Below are 19,304 nucleotides of genomic sequence, written 5' to 3' on the forward strand. Positions count from 1 at the left end.
TCCTTTCCAAACAAAACCAGTCTGGGATTCTATGATTCTAGATTCCTTGGTGGTGCCATTCTGGAAGCTGGGACTCACCCCAAGGCTGGAGACCCTCCCTGGACCTCTTTTCTCACCCTGCCATCAGAGAAGGCTGGAAGTTTGTATGCTGGAAGACCTTCTGCTGATCCAACAGGGATCTGAAGAATATCTCACCCCCCCCCAAGGTGTTCAGCAGTGCCATGACAAGTTGTAGGTTGGCTTGTCCTAAAGTTAAGCCCAGGCTCTAAACCCAAGCAGACACTCCAGCTTGCCTACCATGGCTCAGAGGATGAAGCTCTTGTGGCCACGGGGAAAAAGCAGCTTTGTTTGAAAGCTGAGTTAGAAAGAATTAGTTGCTGAAAGCCTATAAATCAAGCAACATCACAAGCCTGTTCCACAAAGTGCTTTTAAGAAAATGAAGTTCCTGGGGTCCATTAGTTCTGCTGACAGGCAAGACTGCATCCACAAAGGTGCCTGCTGGAAGCTGGGACACTGACTCTCTCCAGCCCCTTCATTCACTCCTGCTTTTAACTAATCCACAGCACTTAGCAAAGCAGCAGCAGCAGAATCCAGGGCATGTTTTAAACCCAGTTGGCCTTAGTGATCCCCTCCTCCCACCAAAGGAATCCACCATCTCAATCCTCATGCCTCTGAATGACCAACTCCTCTTCCATAAAACACCCTCCTGGTTGGGCACAGCCTGTGGAACTGTTCCCAAACTCCTGACACGGGTCTTCAGCCAAGGACCTGCTCCCAGAAAACCTTTTGCTCCTCTTGTTTGTTCTTGAAACTCGTGGTCTTTGTGAGCTCGTGTCTCCAGGTCAGCTGCCTTCAGCCACAGCAGATCTCAAGCCTGAATAAGCTTCTCACTGACAGGGAACAAGATTTCCCATCCCTAAAGCATCCTGGAGGGAATGGGATGCAGGAGCCTTAGTGGCCTTCCCATGGGACCCAGGGGAGGTGATGCTTCTCCAGCACAGCCAGAGAAACAGAGTTTAGGGGAGGTGGACAGTGCCTGAGGAGAGCTGTGTGTGTCAGCAGGGTCCAGGCTGGCCAGGTGAGGCAGGAGCTGCTCTTTTCCTGACTGCTCTGAAGCTTTTGGAACACAAAACCTGATTGTCAGCAAGGTTTGGCACAGGCATCTCCACCCATCAGAACAGGAAGCTCCTCGTGGGGTGGCTTTAGGCACAGCTCTAGCAGAGGGTGCTGCCATCCCAGGTCCTCAAAAAGATGGACATTCTGTATTAGCTTTTGTGGATTTTGTCTGAGAAACCCCCCACCTTGCTCTGGAGCAGAGGCTGGACCTTCAGGTGCCCTTTTCCCTCAGTGATCCAGGGAAAGGAGGACACAGGTACCAGCACTGCCTTCAATTCAGGGCTGGTTTAGTTCCTCTTGTCCATCAAAAGCTGCAGCTTGAATCAAAAATCCACAAGAAGAACAAAAATCTGAGCCTTTGCAGCAGGTCAAGCACTTCCCACATTCCTGGTCAGGTTTTGGGTTTTTTTTCTCTTGTAATCACCACGATGTGGAATTTCTTCTGGTTTTTCCCACCAGAGCCCGTTCAACACCCAAGTCCCTCCTCCATCCCATCTCTCTAGGCCATAAACAGCAGCTCAGGAGGAAGCTCCAGCCAAGGTGGCAGCCAGAGAGCATCCCCCCCCTGGCAGCACTCCTGGCTGGTTAGCAAGGTGGAGATGAGGTGACCCAGGTTGCACCAACCCCATCCAAGCTCCCCAGGTCCTGCAACCCCTCAACTTCCACCTTCCGGGATGGCTTTAACCCCTTCTTCTCCCTTCCATCTCGCCTCTCCTGCAGGCCCCAACTCTTTCACAGAGGCAGTGGCCTACATCCAGACTCAGTACGAGAGCAAGAACAAGTCCACCAACAAGGAGATCTACACACACATCACCTGTGCCACCGACACCAACAACATCCAGTTCGTCTTCGACGCCGTCACGGACGTCATCATCGCCAACAACCTGCGGGGATGTGGACTCTACTAAAGCCCCTTCCTCTCCTCCTCACACCCACCAGGAGCACCCTCCGGTCCCGTGGACAGGTTCCCCTCTCTCCTCCCACCCCAGAAAACTTTGCAGCCAGTTCTGCTCTCCTTGTTTGGAGTCGGATTGGGGGGGGGTTATTTTGGGTTCAGCCCCTCCCCGTCTCGTCCCACCTCCTCTGCTCCCGTTCCCGGAGCTGGAGCTCACACCTTGCCCACAAAGCACATTTCAACTGCCAAAAAGACAAAAATACTTCCTCTTTTTTTAAAAAAAAAAAGAAGGAAACAAAGTCAAAAGCAGCAGTGGTTAGCAACAGTGTAGTTTGGAACCAAAACTGGGGTGGTTTTTTTACCTTGAAATAGGGATGTTTTCAATTCTCCTGGTTATCTTCTCGAAAACGTGGTTATTCCCTTAGGAAGTGCTAGATACAACAGGATGACCCTGAGGGTACTTTCTGGCTCCAGCTCCTAGCCTGAAGCTGGAGGGGCTGGTGTTGGACACAGCCACCACAGCCTGGCTTTCTACGTTCTCCTTTTTCTCCAGACAGCTCTTCTGAACAAGTCAAACAGCCATACCAAGTTCTGCTGGTGTCCAGGGTGGACACGGTAACAAAACCTACTAAGCCTTATCTAAAAAGCATTTGTTGCCAGTAACAGCTGTTGGGTTTTTTTACCTCAAGCTTTTGGGGTTTTTTTTGGGGGGTGGGGGGAAATTAATGTTAGAAGTTGCCTGGTGGTTCCAGTGACCTGTTTCTGGATGCCACGGAGCTGCTGGGCTGAGCGAGGTGGTGGCAGCAGAGCTCAGAGCTCAGCACTGAGGGTGCCCTGGGGACAGTGGCCCAGCAGGGATCCTGCACTAGGGCATCCTGGGCAGGTTGAGCACCCAGCTGCCTTTCCCAAAGCACCTCCCAGCCTTAGGGATCTCAGCACAACCAGCTGCTCCTGCAGACACACACGGTGCCTCTTTCCAAACCTCAGCCCAGAAACCTTGAGGTGCACCAAAAAAAAACCATTCAGCTCTGGCTTCTTGTAGGCAGAGTTTGACCTTCAAGTACCTGAAAGGTTCTGAGGTGCTTTGGGACACCTCCTCGTGCTTGGGTGACTGCAAGGAGCCTTCTGGCTCTTCATTGCACCCTGGGCATCTAAATACCCTTGGGAAGCCCCACCTTGCACTCTGAGCTTCCTTGGCCAAGCAGAAGCAGGTAGCTCACCTGTGTCACCTCCTGCCTGGGCAGCCAAAAGAGACAGCTCCAGGTTTGGTGTTTCCAGTCAGGGCATCTCTTTACCAGTGTCTAGAGTGGGAAGGATGGTTTGTACTGGCCAGGCAGTGGCAAGGGAGGGGCTCAGGGAGCTGATCTGAGCCAAGTGATGGAGCAGGAAGGAAAAGCAGAAGGAAGAGAGGGGAAGGAGGAAAGAAGGGCAGGGGGAGAGGTGTGGAAAGGGGCAGCACCCAGCACAGCCAAATGTGGGGTCACAGAGGGGAGGACAAGCCCAGCTGGGTGTGTGACACACGTGTGGCCACCCACCTGCTGTCACCTAGAGCTCTGGGTGTGTTGGGGTGCAGGTGGAGGGGAGTCTGAGAGCTGGGGTGTCCTGGAGCACGGAGGGGCCCTTAGAAGTCCACCCTGAGAGCTTCTTTGGTGTCTGGGTGAGACAGTCACCTCTGAGGTCCCACTCAGACCTACCTGTGCCTGGTGCCAGGAGAGATATTTTGGGGGTGGTTTGTGAGAGAAGTGGCAGGAGGGAGATGAGGCAGGTGGAGGCAGCAGGAGGGATGGAAGAGAAGGACACCTGGGAGCCAGAGGAGAGTCCCTGTTGGAGGTTGTGCTCTGCTGGGGCAAAACCCCAGCCAGGGATGTGAGTGGGAGCATCCCAGGGGAAGCAGGGCAGGAAGACAAGGTGGGTGTCCCCCACCTGATCAGCTGACAGCATGGTTGGTGTCAGTAACCCCCTGAAGAGCCTTTCCACAACTAAGCTGCATTTAGCACCGGGCAGTGAGGACCCAGTGCTGGGCACTAACAGCAATAACACCAGCTCTCTGCCCCCTGCTCTGGCACACACCAGTCCCCACCTCCCTCCTCACCATCTCAGCCTTAAAATACCTCCAGTGGCAGCAGCTCCCACAGAGAGCCAGCAAAGCTGGGTCCCTCTCTGCTCCTCACGCCACGTCCCAGCCACAAGTCTCCTTCTCCCAGGTCCCAGCCCCTCTCCCAGCTCCCATTTAGTGCCAGCACAACCCTCAGCCAAAGGAAGAGCCAGCAGGAGGCCTGCAGCTCTGCTCGGGTTTGGTCTTGCTTAGGGTTTTCAGAGTCCATGGGAAGGTTTTCCAAAGCAAGGATTCCCCATGGGAAGCACTTGCTGGAAGGGACCAGAGATGGCAATGGTGCTTCTCCCAGGACAAGGGATGCTCCTGGAGCTCCTCCCCTGTGGTTGGAACACGTGTTGAGGGTCCAAACAAGGGCTGGAAAGCTGGAGGTCAGTTACCTGGGGTACATAAAGTGTGTGGAACCCCCACGTGAGACCCCCCCCCCAGCCCCTGTGCTGGCAGAAACAGGCCCCACCCTGAGCTCTGTCCCCAGGGTTTCAGCAGCAGCACCAGGATGCTGGAGGTTTTCTCTGCCCACCCCATGCTCTGGGTGACCTTTTGTCCAAGAGAAGACTGACAGAAGCTGGTCCCAGGGAAGGCAGCACCAAGCCAAGGCTCCAGGAGCTCCCCCCCACCCCCAACACCACCAGGATAAAGGGAGCAGGACTAATTTTGTTGGCAAAGACCATTGAAATGAACTCAACCCCAAACCCTGCTGAATGCAGCCAGGCCACCAGTGGATTCAGGTAACCCTGGTCCAGCCAGGAGGTCCAGACCCTTCCTGCCCCAGCCCCTCAGCAGCTCCAGCTGCATCCCCAGCACATCAGTGACAGCCAAGGGCTGGTGCTCCACGGGGAGAAAAAAGAGGAGGAGGTGTTGACACTCAGAGCCTTTCATTCCCTTTTCTTTGGCATTTTGCACGTCTGCAGCTTCCCTCCATGTATGAAGATGGGCTGAGGAAGCTGGGGTTGTTCAGCCTGGAGAAGAGGAGGCCCCATAGTGACCTTATAGCAACTCTCCAGTATCTGAAGGGGGCTTTGGACGTGGGTGTGTAGTGAGGGGACAAGGAGCAATGGTTGGCAGCTGAAAGAGGGGAGATTCAGGTTGGATATTAGGAAAAAGTTCTTGGCTGTGAGGGTGGTGAGATCCTGGCCCAGGTTGCCCAGGGAAGCTGTGGCTGCCCCATCCCTGGCAGTGTTGAAGGGCAGGTTGGATGGGGCTTGGAGCAACCTGGGCTGGTGGGAGGTGTCCCTGCCCATGCAGGGGGTTGGATCTAGGTGATCTTTAAGACCCTTCCAACCCAAACCATTCCATGATTCATTCCATGATTCCCTCCCTCACAAAAGTGTCAGGAGGGTTTGCTGACAGAGGCTGGGAGTGGCACAGGGAGATGAACAGTCTCCAGTGTCAAACACTACTATTGCTCCCATTTGATGGCCACGCATGGTTTTTTGTCTCCAGAACTCCTCACTGCCTTCCCACCTCCTCCCAGCCTTTTCTGACAGCCCTGCCTGCTGCAGCCAAGCTCCTTTTTGCCCTGAGCCTTCTCTCAAAGCCAGCCAACCTTGCAGCCCTTGCCTAGAAAGAAGCCCTTGAGATGCACCTCCTGCTTCCAAAAACCTTCTTCTTAACACCCCCCCTGGTGCTCTGCAGTTCCACTGCTCCAAATCCAGACCCTCAGAGCCCTTGAGGCTGGGTTGAATTTGCCACCCCCGTGGAGCAGGGGGTGTTGCAGTTTCAGCCCTCACCCCAGGGGGTGGATTTTCAAAGCAGGGGGTGGAAACACTTGAGGTGTCCACCCTGCTGCCCTTCAGAGCCCCCGTGGGGATTTGCAAAAGATGCTGGTTTGGGGGATGCAGGAGGTTTTTAGTGCCTGGGGTGAGGAGTCCAGCAGCAGCAGCTGAGGGACATTGTGTGGAAACCATCAGTTGAGCTTCAGGCAGCAGCCAAAAGCAGGAGGGAAAGCCCCACACTTGCTCCATCAGGAAGGAGAGGGTCGGGAGGGTGGAGCAGTGGGACCAGAAAATAAAATGCCAGTAGCTCCTTTATTTAAAACCCCAATCCCAAGGGAACAGGGAAAGCTGTAGAAGGAAAGCCTTGAGGTGAGGGTGCAGCCAGGGCTGGGGGGCAGAGCCCCTGCTGCTGCCAGGAGAGCCAGCAAGGAGAACACACCTTCCAATACAACCACCTGCCTCAGGGGCTGGTTTGTCTGCAGCAAACTGAGCTGAGCCCCGTGCTGGGAGGCAGGGCTGGAGGAGCCCAGCGTGGCAGGGCAGCAGGACCTCTGGCCAAGGCCATCTGTCCCTTCCAGGTGCCACCCCTGCCCTCCTGCCAGGCCTGGCCAGGGCAGCTGCCTCCTCACCACCCCTTTCCCAGGAAAACTTCCAACTAAATCCCTCTCAGGAGTTTTCCAGGAGGTTTAGCTCCTTGCCTTCAGGCAGCTTTGCCTGGGCAGCCCAGCCCTCCCTGGAGAAGGGAGCATCCTCAGGAGGAGGCTGCTGTGCCTCCTCACTAGGTGGGCTTTGGTCTTACAGGACACTAAAAGTATTGATGAGTTCAGTCTGTATTTTAAGGGACATTACACTGGACCCAGTGTTTGAATCTATGGTGCCAAGAGCCCCATGCTTGCCTGCCAGGGCACAGGCTTTGTTCTCAGGCCAGGAATGCCATCTCCAGCAGGTCAGGATGGGACATGGAGGATGTTCTTCAGCCAACACATCCCCCTGTCCCTGGTTCTGGCTGTGCAGCTGCAGAGCTCACCCTGGGGCTTGTGCAGCTGATGCTGCCAAAGGGACCTGCCCTGCACTCTCAGCCTGTGCCTCCCAGGTGGCCAAAACACCTCCTGGAGCCAGGGAGGGCTGGTTTTGTTCCTGGGAACAAGGCTGTCCATCTGTCAAGTCAGTTAGAGAAGCTTAGTCCTCCTAGTGTGTTTGTGTCTCTGTCACGGGCCAGGTTTGTCTTCAGGCTTACGACCAAAAACTCCACGACCCTTTCCAAGGAGACTAACCAGGCTCACGAAGGATCTGGCACCCGAGGTGTCAAGATCAGTAGAGGTGGTGCTGCTGAGGTCCCTTCCAACCTGGCCTTCTATGACCCTGAACCACCCAGACCCCCCCACTCTTGCATCCTCACCAGCCAGCAGAGATGATGGTCCAGGTGGCACAACAGAGCAGACCATGGTCTTGCCTCTACCTCCCAGTGAGCAGAGCAGCCAGAAACACTCTCCCTAAATCCCCCTAGAGTGTCCATTCCAATCCCTGAGCTCCTGCAATGACACCAGGTAATGGATGCTGACAGACAGAGGTACGTGGCCTTCACAAGACACTGAGGAGGTGGCTATGGAAAGGACTTCTCCAAGGGCTGCCTGGGTCCCAGCCAGCAGCCTGGGAGAGCTTGGTCTGCCCAGCAAAGGGAGTTAAGGAACCTGAGTGGGCACCACCCTTAAACACTGGGGTGTCAATAAAAGGAGGAAGACCAAAGCCTCCTGGCTGGCAGCTTGCAGGGCACAAGAAAAGGGAAGGAGCTGGGGCAAAACCATCTCCATGGGCCCCAGGAGCAGCAGGAATGGGGAGACCCAGGGAGGAGGTGGAGGGCTGGGAGCCAGCCCCACACTCCCTGCCCTGGCCCCTCTCCCACCCAGCATTCTTGGAAATTCACCTGGAGACCAAACCCCAGCTGCCCTGCAGCTCTGGATCTAAACCCCCTGCTCCAGAGCAGGCAGAGGAGCCCACAGCAGGTCACACCACCCCCACCTTCAGCATTGCCTGAGTCTCACCAGCTTTTCCCACCCCGGAACAACTTGGTGGCTCTGGGAAGCAACCAGGGTTGTTCAGAGAACGCCCCGTTAACGTCGCCCAGCCCCTGGTTTCACACCCTCAGCCCCATCTCCCCAACCTCCCTCCCCTCCCCTTTCAGCTCGACAAGGGAGCAGTGACCATCACCCTGCCTCGGGGCTGCCCAGCACCATCTCTTCCTGAAGGATTCACCAGAGGCTGCCACCATCCTCCTCTTGGCTGGTTTCCCACCGACTCGTTTCTCCTGCATGTTCCATGGCCCAAACTGTATTAACTGTAATTTTGTACCAAGAGTGACTGTCCAGTGGTTTAATAGAGCATTAGTTGTTGTCATAATTTATTGGCTGTCAGTCATGTATTTATTAGTGACAAACTGTTAATAAAGTGCCAGCTCTTTTTTCTAGTGTGAGAGGGTTTTTGTTGTGTCTCCCTTGTCCAGCTTCTCCAGCCCATTCTTTGCCCTACACCTGCTCCCTGCCCACCCGACACGTGCCTGTGGTGTCCACCATCTGACACAACCTCATGCACCTGGAAAGAAGGGATTTGAAAAGGATAGAACCAAAAAGTGTTTCGTTTTTATGTAAGTATTTGGTGGGATTTTTTTTTTCTACCCCTCGTGGGGTTTTTTTTAGGTAGAACGGCTCCAGCCTGGTTTCTGGTTGTTCCTCGGCTTCTTGAAGTTCCTCTTCCTCTCCTGAAGGGCCTTGCCCTGCTCTGTCCATGCCAGAACATCCATGCTTTTCCTCAGGTGCTGCCAGACCCTCATCCCTGTGGCCCCAGTTGCTTCCTCCAGTTCTTCAGTTGCAAATCTACAACAAGTAGCCAACTTTGCGTGACTCCTCCACCACCTCTTCACCCAAGCCTTGCAAGCCAAGAGGCAGAAGAGCTGCTTCTGGTCCTGTTCAGTCAATGGTGCTTTTTCCTCCTGGCAGCAACTCAGTTCTGGGAGCTCCTCACCCTTCCTTTAGAACAACACTTGGGCCAGTTGGCTCTTTTCTCTTTCAACCAAAGATCTTCCACCGTTGAGGCGTGAAATAGAAGCAAAGGACTTGAAGAAACCAAGAGAAAATGTTCCATCAACCTCAGCAAAGGAAAATTAACCATTATTCCTCTCAACTTCACCCATTTCCAGTGACAGAATTAAGGGCCAGCTCTGAGTAAAACTACAGGCTGAGAGGGAAGAGAATTTTCTGGCTGTGTTTGCATCAGGGGTTTTTAAACGTGTCCTCTGAGATGTCTGCAGGGGTGGCCAGGGCTCCAAAGCCACCAGGGTTATTTCCCTTGCTCCTGGGATTTTCATTCCCTTGGGCACCTGCTCTACCACCACCACCAGCCCTTTATTTAAATACCACACATCCATGGGACAACAAGATAAAACAACCAAACTACAGACGCTGCCCGCGACAACCTCGGGACCCAACATTTTGTTGGCAACAACCACAGGTCAAGAGCAGCCACATCCTTGTGTGACAAGTTTCCTGTCCCCACGAATAAGATGGGGTTTGGTTTTGGAAAGATAAGGACCAAACAAGGTCCTGAAGCTTTGGAAAGCCATGGCTTGGCATCCCTCTCTCCTCTTCGCCAAGGAACCAGCGGTGAAAGCACAAAGCCTTTTGAGATGCCACCAGCCATCTCCTACATTTTGCATGCCAAGCTGCAGTTGAAGTGTAGCTAAGAACATGACTCACTAATAAAACATTCATGGAAAAAATTCCACAAATGTGTAACTGGGTCATCATTTCATTAGGAAACACGTGTGTTCTCAGGAGCCTTCAGCAAGTCCAAAGCCCTCCTCCCATTGCTGCACCTCCACCAAAAAACAGAGGGGTTGTTCCCTGCAGGAGGGTTTTCCCTGGCAGGGGCTCAGCCCTAAGAGGGGGTTGCACGATGGGGGCAGGAGCTTTGGACTCTCCTGGGCTTGATGTTGCAAAGTTTCTGGTTCAAGTAGCCAACTAGGTGGGTATCAGCAACGAAAAAGGTGCCAGACTGCCTAAAATCTCTCCTCAAGTTGTCAGTGGAGCAGCAAGGAGAGGCTTTCTGGTTATTTTTAAGAGCAAGTTAATGATGGAGAAAATGTTTTGAGAGCTCCTGGAGATCTGTCCTGTCCAGCAGCACCTTCACACTAGCCGGGAGTGCATGTCTGTCTGCAGACACCTGCAGAAGCTGGAGCATGAGAATGTCTTGCTGGATGGTGCCCCGAGACCACCAAGCTGGGGCAGGACCACCTCACCCCCTCCTGTCCTTCTGTCCACTCTCCTTTCCAATAACAACTTTTGCAGCATGGGGAGGGGGAAATGGCTTTTCATGGCTTTTCATCCACGTGTTAAAGGACCATTAATTTTATTTAAAAAAAAAAAATACTGCTGAAATTTGCTTTTATTTATGCTCCTACTAAAACTCTTCCACGCTTGAAGCCTCCCTGGAGCAGCCCGAGTGCTCCTGGGCTGACAGAGGCACCACTGGGATTCCCTGGCAGTGCTCCAGGCACCACCCTGGCCTTGGGAAAACCCCCTCCAGCCCCATCCCAGTGCCCAGGGCACCCCAGTGCTGCTCTGACCACCCTGGGGGTTCTGCATGTGATGCTTCAGGGGTGCAGCAGAGGAGCAGCCGCATCCTCCAGCCCAGGGTGTGAGCAACACCCCCCCTTCCCTCCACCCCTGCAACCATCTCACACTTAACCACTGTCTGGCTTGAGAGATCTTTATTTTTGCTTTCTAAGCATTTCAGTTCCGAGAAGTGTCCTCCTCTCCTCCTAACTCTCTCTTTCTCTCTGCCTTTCTCTCTCCTCTCTCCGTGCTCCCCGTTCCAGAACCGCATGCACGAATCTCTCATGCTCTTCGACTCCATCTGTAACAACAAATTCTTCATCGACACCTCCATCATTCTCTTCCTCAACAAGAAAGACCTCTTTGCTGAGAAGATCAAGAAATCACCCCTGACCATCTGCTTCCCTGAATACACAGGTACGTGGCGGGGCTGGTGAGGCTCAGGCCAGTGGGACGCCCATCACCGTGCCAGGGGGGGGGGTGGGGGCTGCATCCCACCCCAGAGGTGGGCAGGGGGACAGGGTGCCTTGATGGGGTGAGGAGGGGGCTAAAAGTGCTGTCCAGCCTTGCTCTGTCACCCTGCTCTTGGGGTGGGGCTGTGCCCTCTGCGTGGTGAACTCCTGTGGCAAAGGGACAGAGACGGTCAGGAGAGATGCTCGGCAGGAGTTGAGACAGAAGGAGATGAGCTTTAATGAGTCTGGCCCCAGGGAAAGGAGAAGCCTTGGTGAGAGTCAGCTCCTCACCCCTTCAGCTATCCTGCCTGCTGAGGGTTCCTCAGAAGCTCCTGCTGGAGGAGCCAAGATACCTCCAAGCTGCATCTCCCCTCTGCATCCTCCCAGGAGTGCCCTTGCGCAGGGCACGGCTGGGGCAGGAGCAGCCCCTTGGCAGCACAAACCTCTGCAACCCCAAGAGAATCCCAGATGTTCAAGTGAAACCAGAGTGGCTCGGGGAAAAGACCAAAACCTGAGAGACCGGGGGAAGAGCAGGTGACCATGCTGAAGTTTCCAAGGGAGAGAAAAGAGATCAGTTCCAAATGGGAGGCTCCAGCATCTGACCTCGCACGCCCGGATCCCATCGAGGCAGCCCCCATTCCCCTACAGCCCACCAGCATTCCCATCGGATTTTTAGGCTCCTCCACCAGGAGAGCAGCAGCACTTTTTGCCCATCTACCTGGTGGGCCATCCCAAACTATCCCACAGGGAGTGGTAGAGGCAGCTATCCCGGTGGTCCCAGGCCCACCTCCCCTCTCCTTCAGCCCCTCACCGTGGGGGGAAGCCAGGGAGCCAGCAAGCTGGGAAAAGGAAAATAAATCTCCAGATAATAACAGCTCTTCCAAAGGCGATTTCAGGGCCATCATTCAGGCTTTGTGACTTCCCCCCGGGGGCCGGGCGCAGCCTCTCGCTGCCGTAAGCAGCTTAATGCAATAATGCACATTGTCCCACTCCAACATCTGGCCCCTCTCCAGATGCCTCACACCCCCCCCCAACCTCAGGGCATGGAGCAAAGTGGGTGACATGCTCATCTGAGGGGGGCTCCTGCCCCCTCCACAGCCCCCTTGCTAGGGGCGAGCCCCCCAAGGATGCTCAGCCCCACTGAGGCAGCACCCACAGAGATCCAGGCCACCCCTCCCTCCTCCTGCCTAACCAACCGGGGGGCCACCAGGCCCCCCGGCCTTTCTCAAACACCCCCCACCCCCAAGGACAAGGTCCATGAGGACTCACCACGATGCCGAGACAGGAGCATCCCTGGGCTCAGGAGCATCCCTCTGGCCAATGCCCAGGGTGGGGGGGGCAGCTGGGGGCTGCTGCCATTCCCAGCGGGATAAAGAGGAGGAGAGTGGGGAGGGGGTGGGAGGTGCGAAGGGGCAGCACCTGAGGAAGGTGGGAGGGGGTGGGAATGGAGCTCAGGTGCTGGTGGTTTGGGGGAAAGGGGGGAGGAAGCCGGGCGGGGAAAGGGGTAGGTGGGATCCTAGGATCCCACGTTGGAAGGGATCTCGGGGATGGGACGGTCCAACCTTCCTGGGTAATAGTGAGAGCTGATCTAGTAAATTGGACCCTGCAGAGCAGGGAACTGGGGCGGGGGGGGACCAAAGCAAAACCCGGGCAGTCCATCGGCTTTGCCTGTTGTTTCTTTAATAAATCAAACGCTGTGAGCGCGGAGGGGCGGGGGGCGTGGTGGGGCGTGAGCCCCCTACCCTGATGTGTGTGTGTGTGTGTGTCCCCATCCCTGTGTTCCCTTCCCCATCCCTGTGTCCCCATCCCTGTGTGTCCCCATCCCTGTGTCCCCATCCCCATCCCTGTTTCCCCCTCCCCATCCCTCTGTCCCCTTCTCCATCCCTGTGTCCCCCTCCCCATCCCTGGGTGTCCCCATCCCTGGGTGTCCCCATCCCTATGCCCACGTCTCTGTGTCCCCCTCCCCATCCCTGGGTGTCCCCATCCCTGTGCCCACGTCTCTGTGTTCCCCTCCCCATCCCCGTGTGTCCCCATCCCTGGGTGTCCCCTTCCCGTGTGTCCCCATCCCCGTGTGTCCCCATCCCCGTGTGTCCCCATCCCTGTGTCCCCCTCCCCATCCCTGTGTTCCCATCCCTGTGTCCCCCTCCCCATCCCTGTGTTCCCCTCCCCATCCCTGGGTGTCCCCATCTCTGTGTCCCCTTCCCCATCCGTGTGTCCCCCTCCCCATCCCTGTGTGTCCCCATCCCCGTGTGTCCCCATCCCCGTGTCCCCATCCCCGTGTGTCCCCATCCCTGTGTCCCCATCCCTGGGTGTCCCCATCCCCGTGTCCCCTTCCCCATCCCCGTGTGTCCCCATCCCTGTGTCCCCTTCCCCATCCCTGTGTCCCCATCCCTGTGTGTCCCAATCCCCGTGTCCCCATCCCCGTGTGTCCCCATCCCTGGCTGTCCCCATCCCAATGTCCCCCTCCGCATCCCCGTGTCCCCATCCCTGTGTCCCCATCCCCATGTCCCCATCTCCGTGTGTCCCCATCCCTGTGTCCCCCTCCCCATCCCTGGGTGTCCCCATCCCCGTGTCCCCATCCCAATGTCCCCCTCCCCATCCCCGTGTCCCCATCCCTGGGTGCCCCCATCCCCGTGTCCCCCTCCCCGTGCCCCCCTCCCCGTGCCCCCCTCCCGGTGCCCCCAGGCTCCAACACCTACGAGGACGCCGCCGCCTACATCCAGACGCAGTTCGAGAACAAGAACCGCTCCCCCAACAAGGAGATTTACTGCCACATGACCTGCGCCACGGACACCAACAACATCCAGGTGGTCTTCGACGCCGTCACCGACATCATCATTGCCAACAACCTGCGGGGCTGCGGCTTGTACTGACCCCCGGCCCCCCAAAAACACACACACACACACACCCCCCTCCCCAAACCAACCACCCCCATCACCTGCCACCCCCTTCCCTCCCCACCGCGAAGCGACTTCTTTGGTGGCGCCGGGGGAGGAAAAGGAGACGAGCAACCCGTGAAAATTCCTCGTGAATAAGAATCACCAGGATAATTGGGATTTAAAAAAAAAACAAACAACAACACACACCCCCCCCCCCAGACAGACAGACAGACACAGACACAAAGACAGACAGACAGAGACAGACAGAGACAGACAGACAGACACAGAGACAGACAGACACACACAGACAGACAGACACAGAGACAGAGACAGACACAGAGACAGACAGACACACACAGACAGAGACAGACAGACCCAGACACAGAGACAGACACACAGAGACAGACACAGAGACAGACACAGACAGACACAGAGACAGACAGACAGACACAGACAGACAGACACAGAGACAGACAGACACACACAGAGACAGACACACACAGACACAGACAGACACAGAGACAGACAGACCCAGACACAGAGACAGACAGAGACAGACAGACAGACAGAGACAGACAGACAGACACAGACAGAGACAGACAGACACAGAGACAGACAGACAGACACAGACAGACAGACACAGAGACAGACAGACACACACAGAGACAGACAGACACACACAGACACAGACAGACACAGAGACAGACAGACCCAGACACAGAGACAGACAGAGACAGACAGACACAGACAGACAGACAGACACAGACACAGACAGACACAGACAGACACAGAGACAGACAGACAGACACAGACAGACAGACACAGAGACAGACAGACCCAGACACAGAGACAGACAGAGACAGACAGACAGACAGACAGACAGACAGACACAGACAGACACAGACAGACACAGAGACAGACAGACAGACACACAGACACACAGAAACAGACAGACACACACAGACACACAGACACACACAGACAGACACAGAGACAGACAGACAGAAACAGACAGACACACAGACAGACAGACACACAGTCACACACAGACAGACACACAGACAGACACACAGACAGACAGACAGACACACACAGACACACACAGACAGACACAGAGACAGACAGACAGAAACAGACAGACACACAGACACAGACACACAGACAGACAGACACACAGACAGACACACGTGGGAAAAAAAAAAAAAAAAGAGTTAAAAGAAAGAGGAAAAAAAAAAAAGGGGGGGGGCCAAGCGAAACAAAATGGGGGGAAAAAAAGCGAAACAAAACGAAGGGAACAAAACCACAACCAACCAAACCAAACCAAGAAAACACAGGAGATTTGACGAGAGAGAAAAGAAAGAATCAGAAATAAAAAGAAATCAGTCCTACCCGTAATCATCAAGCTGGTAAATAAAAAGGCAGAGGGAAAAATGAGAGATATATACAGATATATAGAGATAGATTTTAAAATCAACCCACCCGCTGAGTCTGGCGAAGGAGCTGGGGGTAGAGCCTGCACAGCCCCCCCCCTCCCCTCTCCCCAACCTGCACTGTCCCCCCCTGTCCCTGGGGGTCCTGGGGGGGTCCTGGGGAACCCTGGGGGATCCTGGGGGTTCCTGGAGGGTCCTGGGGGGGTCCTGGGGGATCCTGGGGGATCCTGGGGGATCCTGGGGGTTCCTGGAGGGTCCTGAGGGGTCCTGGGGGGCTCTGCCTGGTCCCACAGCTCCCAGGTTCCCCCCCCTGAGGTGCTGGGCTGGGCTGGGGGGGTAAAGGGGCATCTCCTGGGGTCCCCCCCCCAGTTCAAACGGGGCCCGATCCTGCCCCTGTGCTGGTGCTCTTTTTTTTTGGGGGGGGGGATGGGGGCTTCTCCTCCCATGAGTTATTTGAGGGTAACTTAGTTTTCTTTTTTGATTGATGATGATTGATGATGATGATGATGATGATGATGAATCCTCACGGGTTGGCTTTGTTGAAAAGGGAGATGATGAAGGATTTTGATTTCCAGGGTGGGGAAGGTTGGGCTGGTCACCCCCCCACCTCTCCCCCCCAGCCCAGGTGAGCAGCTGCCTCCTGAAACTAAAGAAATCATTAAAAAAACTCACATTAAAAGAAAAAAAAAAGAGGAAGATAAAGGGGTTTGGGGAGGAGGGAAATTGCCAAGTTCTCCCTCCCGGCCACTGAAAAGGGAACCAGCAACAAGGGGATTTTTTTTTTCCCCATTTCCCATCCTGGCTGGTTCAGGAGGACAAAGCTCTGGTGGGATCTCACCTTCCTTCCCCCCTCCCTCCTTCTCCAGGGGGTTTTGGGGTGAGATGGTTTTTCATTCCTGCCCTGCTTTAAGGCCAAAAGCCCTGAGGAGCCCAGGAGCCAGCGGGTTGGGGGTTGTTGGTTTTTTTTTTTTCCCTTTTTTCCCACCTTTTCCCCTCCCATTTTCCTTCCTTCCTGCTTCACCAACTCATCCTCCAGGTTCAGACCCCCAAAAAAAACCCAATACAAGCACAGCTCGGCCAGGCTGGACAGGTCCCCCCCCTCCCCTTTTCCCCTCCTTCCAGGAGGTTAATTACAGCTAGAAATTTAATTTGACTTTTCTTTAGGTCCATTTTTCGCTTCCGTTTGGTTTTTATTCATTTTGAACTCTTTCCAGTGAACGTTTTTCTGTGCTGCTTTTCTCCCCCCTCCTCCCCAAACTCCTCCCCCCCCCCCCAGTTCTCTCTCTCTCCCCCCCTTTTAGTGTTTCTTTTTTTTTTTCTCTCCCGTGGGGGATGTTTGTGCTGAGACAAGAAAAAAATATATATATAAAAAAATAAAAGGACGGGGGGGGGGGAAATAAAAGCAAAAAAAAAAAAAAAGCAAAATAAAACGAAAAACGACTTAAAAAAAAAAATAAACAAGAAGGAAAACGATTGAAAAATTGCAACACAAAAACACCAACCACTTTAAAAAAAAAAAAAGAAGCAAACAAAAAAAAAAAGAATGTAGTGTTTACATGGAAGCCACTGTTTTCATGACCAATCCTTTCTGTCATTTCTAACTTGGGGGAGTAACCCAAGGTTGTCACAAGTTTCACTTTTAACGAGTCACTTTTGGGTGGTTTTGTTTTGTTTGGGTTTTTTTTTTTGGCTGAAGAAGAAGAAGAGCCAAGTCACACCTGCTTGCAAAGGAGCTAAGAGGAAAGGAAACAAACAAACGAAGAGATTAAAAAAAAAATAAAGAAGAAGAATATTATATATATATATATATATATATAAAAAAAAAAGCGCCAGGTCTTTCTAAGCCTTTCTATTACCAATCAGTGAGGTTTCTGTGATATATTACACACTGCCAATCTCTTTCTCTGACTAATGGAAAACAATTCATGTGTAGCTCAATAAAGAGAATGTTTGTCTGTACCCCGGGCTCTCCCCTCCCACGGCTCTGACTCCTTCTTTCCCCCCCGACTTGTCTTTTTGCTAAGGGAGGAAGGGAAAAACAAGCTAAAAATCAGATTTATTTTCAGGGTTTTTGCTGCTGGGAGGAGGGGCAGGAAGGGTTGGGTAGGAATGTGGGGAAGTGGTTTCTGGAAGTCCTCCTGGGGTGGCTCAGGGGGCTTCAGAGATCAGGGGGAGCAAGAATTCAACCCCACACACACACACCTTTTCCATGAAGAAAATCATTGGCTTTCTTTTGGAAATACAAAGAGGGGCATCAGGGTGAGTCCTTCATCTCGTAGCAGCAGCAACTCCAAAATATATGAGGTGTTTTCTCTAAGATGGAGGAGAAGGTTCTCCAAGAGAGGTGAGATCCTCTCCCTGCTGCTCAAGGGCTTCAGAGGGTTGGGGGTTTTCCCCGAGTTTGGGTTTTTCTCATAGTCTGGGATTTTTTAAGCCATTTGGGGATGTTTTGTTGTTGTTGTTGCAGTTGGGGTTGTTTTTTTTTCCCACGTTCTCCTCCAACCCAGGTCCCCTGGGCTCTGCAAATGCCAGGATTGGGCAGCACCACGGCAGGTGGGATGTTGTGGAGCTGGTGTCCCTTGGCTCAGCTCTGGCACAGCCTAGGACCTGGCTGGTCTCTTGGTCTTGCCTGGCCAAGGCACCACGGTCACCACCCCCTCCTGAGGCTCAGGGACCCCACAGGACCACAGAGCCCATCCACAAATCCAGTGAAAGACCCATAAGGAAAAGGGATCCAAAGAGGCTTGATGCTGATGGCCACCCATTGAACTTCTCACCCCCCCAGCCTGGTTAGAAGAGATGCTCCTTCACTGAGCAGCATCTCCTTGTGGGTTCTTCCAGGTTCCTGATGATTACGAGATTCAGCAGGAGCTCCTATATAGGCCCCAGGGAAGTCCATCAGGCTTCTCCTTGGATGAGCTCCCTTTCCAGAGAAGCACAGCCAGCCAAGAGGCCACCACTGCTCCGTGGTGGCACAAACCAGCCTTTCATGGCAGCACTAGGTCCCTTTGCAATAGTGATCCAGGACAGATTCCTGAGGGAGGAAAGGGAAGAGCTGCTGGGGATAAGTCAGGAATCCAACAAGAGGAGGTGAAGCCAGAAGGAAGGGCTCAGGAGTCTCTGAAACATCCCACCTCTCCTTGGTGACCCCAGCAAGCCAAGCAGCCCCTTCACTCACCTCTGCTGCAGCCTGAGCCCCTGCAGGACCTCAGGGAAGGGTTTATGGACACAGGCACCTTCTCCTTCCATCTGCTGCTGGGAGAAGGGCTGGACTCCACAGCAGGGTCCCTCAGCGTGCAGAGAGGGTTGGTGGGTGAGAAGAGCTGCTCTACCAGTACCTTTCCTGGCCAGCATGAATGTAAGAAATCGAGGATTGGGGTTTTTTTTGGTAGTGATGACATCAGGGTTGGCTGGGAGATGGCACAGCTCAGAGGGCAGCAGGAGGAGGTGGTTTGTGCAGCACTGCTGCCCAGCTAATCCCTGGGGAGCCAGGGGCTCTTCACCTCCCCTCCTGGAGGAGAGGGAAGGAAACCTCCCCAGGGCACAGCTCTGCCTCCCGGGAAGGCAGGCAGGCTGGGGCAGGACATGCAGAGGTGGGGATGCTGTAAAAGCCCTGTCCTGGCTGCAGGAATCCCCTCTGAGGAGGTGAAGTAGGGGGGTCACTTTGCAGCATCACGTACCAAATCTCCCAGAAAAGCAGCAAAGAGGAACTCCAGGAAACCCAGACCCCCACGAAGGATTTCTCTGCTGTTTTCTCCTCTCCTGCCTTGTGCTGCACTGCTGCTTGAATCCAGACCCAAACCCTGTCCCATTCACACCTCCAGCAGCTCTCATCCCTCCCTCCTGCTGCCAGACAGTTCAAACCCCAACGTGATTTTTACAGCCCCTGAAGACACCACTTCTGCTGCCATTTCCACGTTCACAGCACAGCTGAATTCCAGTAGCAATTACCAACTCTGCAACCCCAGGCTTGGGAAAACGTTCCCAAAGGCAGCACTGGGGGACTGTGCTCCCTTCCTTCCCAACAGAAAGAGGGGGACCAAAGGGCAGGTGCTGCATTTACACTGAACACACAACAAGGACTCACACACCACAGA

General features: G+C 54.3%; 1 protein-coding gene across 2 annotated transcripts in view; it reads left to right on the plus strand.

The window, feature by feature from the left end:
* Positions 1-14,267, plus strand: part of GNAO1 (G protein subunit alpha o1) — a 133,241-nt gene extending 118,974 nt beyond the window's left edge. Inside the window, exons 7-8 of one of the 2 annotated variants that reach the window (XM_051629270.1) lie at positions 10,710-10,863; positions 13,584-14,267. In XM_051629270.1, coding sequence (XP_051485230.1) covers positions 10,710-10,863; positions 13,584-13,771 — 342 coding nt within the window. In that variant the 3' untranslated portion in view covers positions 13,772-14,267. Of the gene's footprint in view, positions 1-1,836; positions 8,310-10,709; positions 10,864-13,583 lie in introns of those variants that run through there. The other variant, XM_051629271.1, reaches the window with a different exon arrangement.
* Positions 14,268-19,304: the final 5,037 nt, after the last annotated feature.

The sequence above is a fragment of the Apus apus genome, chromosome 11 (genome assembly GCF_020740795.1).
Source record: "Apus apus isolate bApuApu2 chromosome 11, bApuApu2.pri.cur, whole genome shotgun sequence".
NCBI lineage: Eukaryota > Metazoa > Chordata > Aves > Apodiformes > Apodidae > Apus > Apus apus.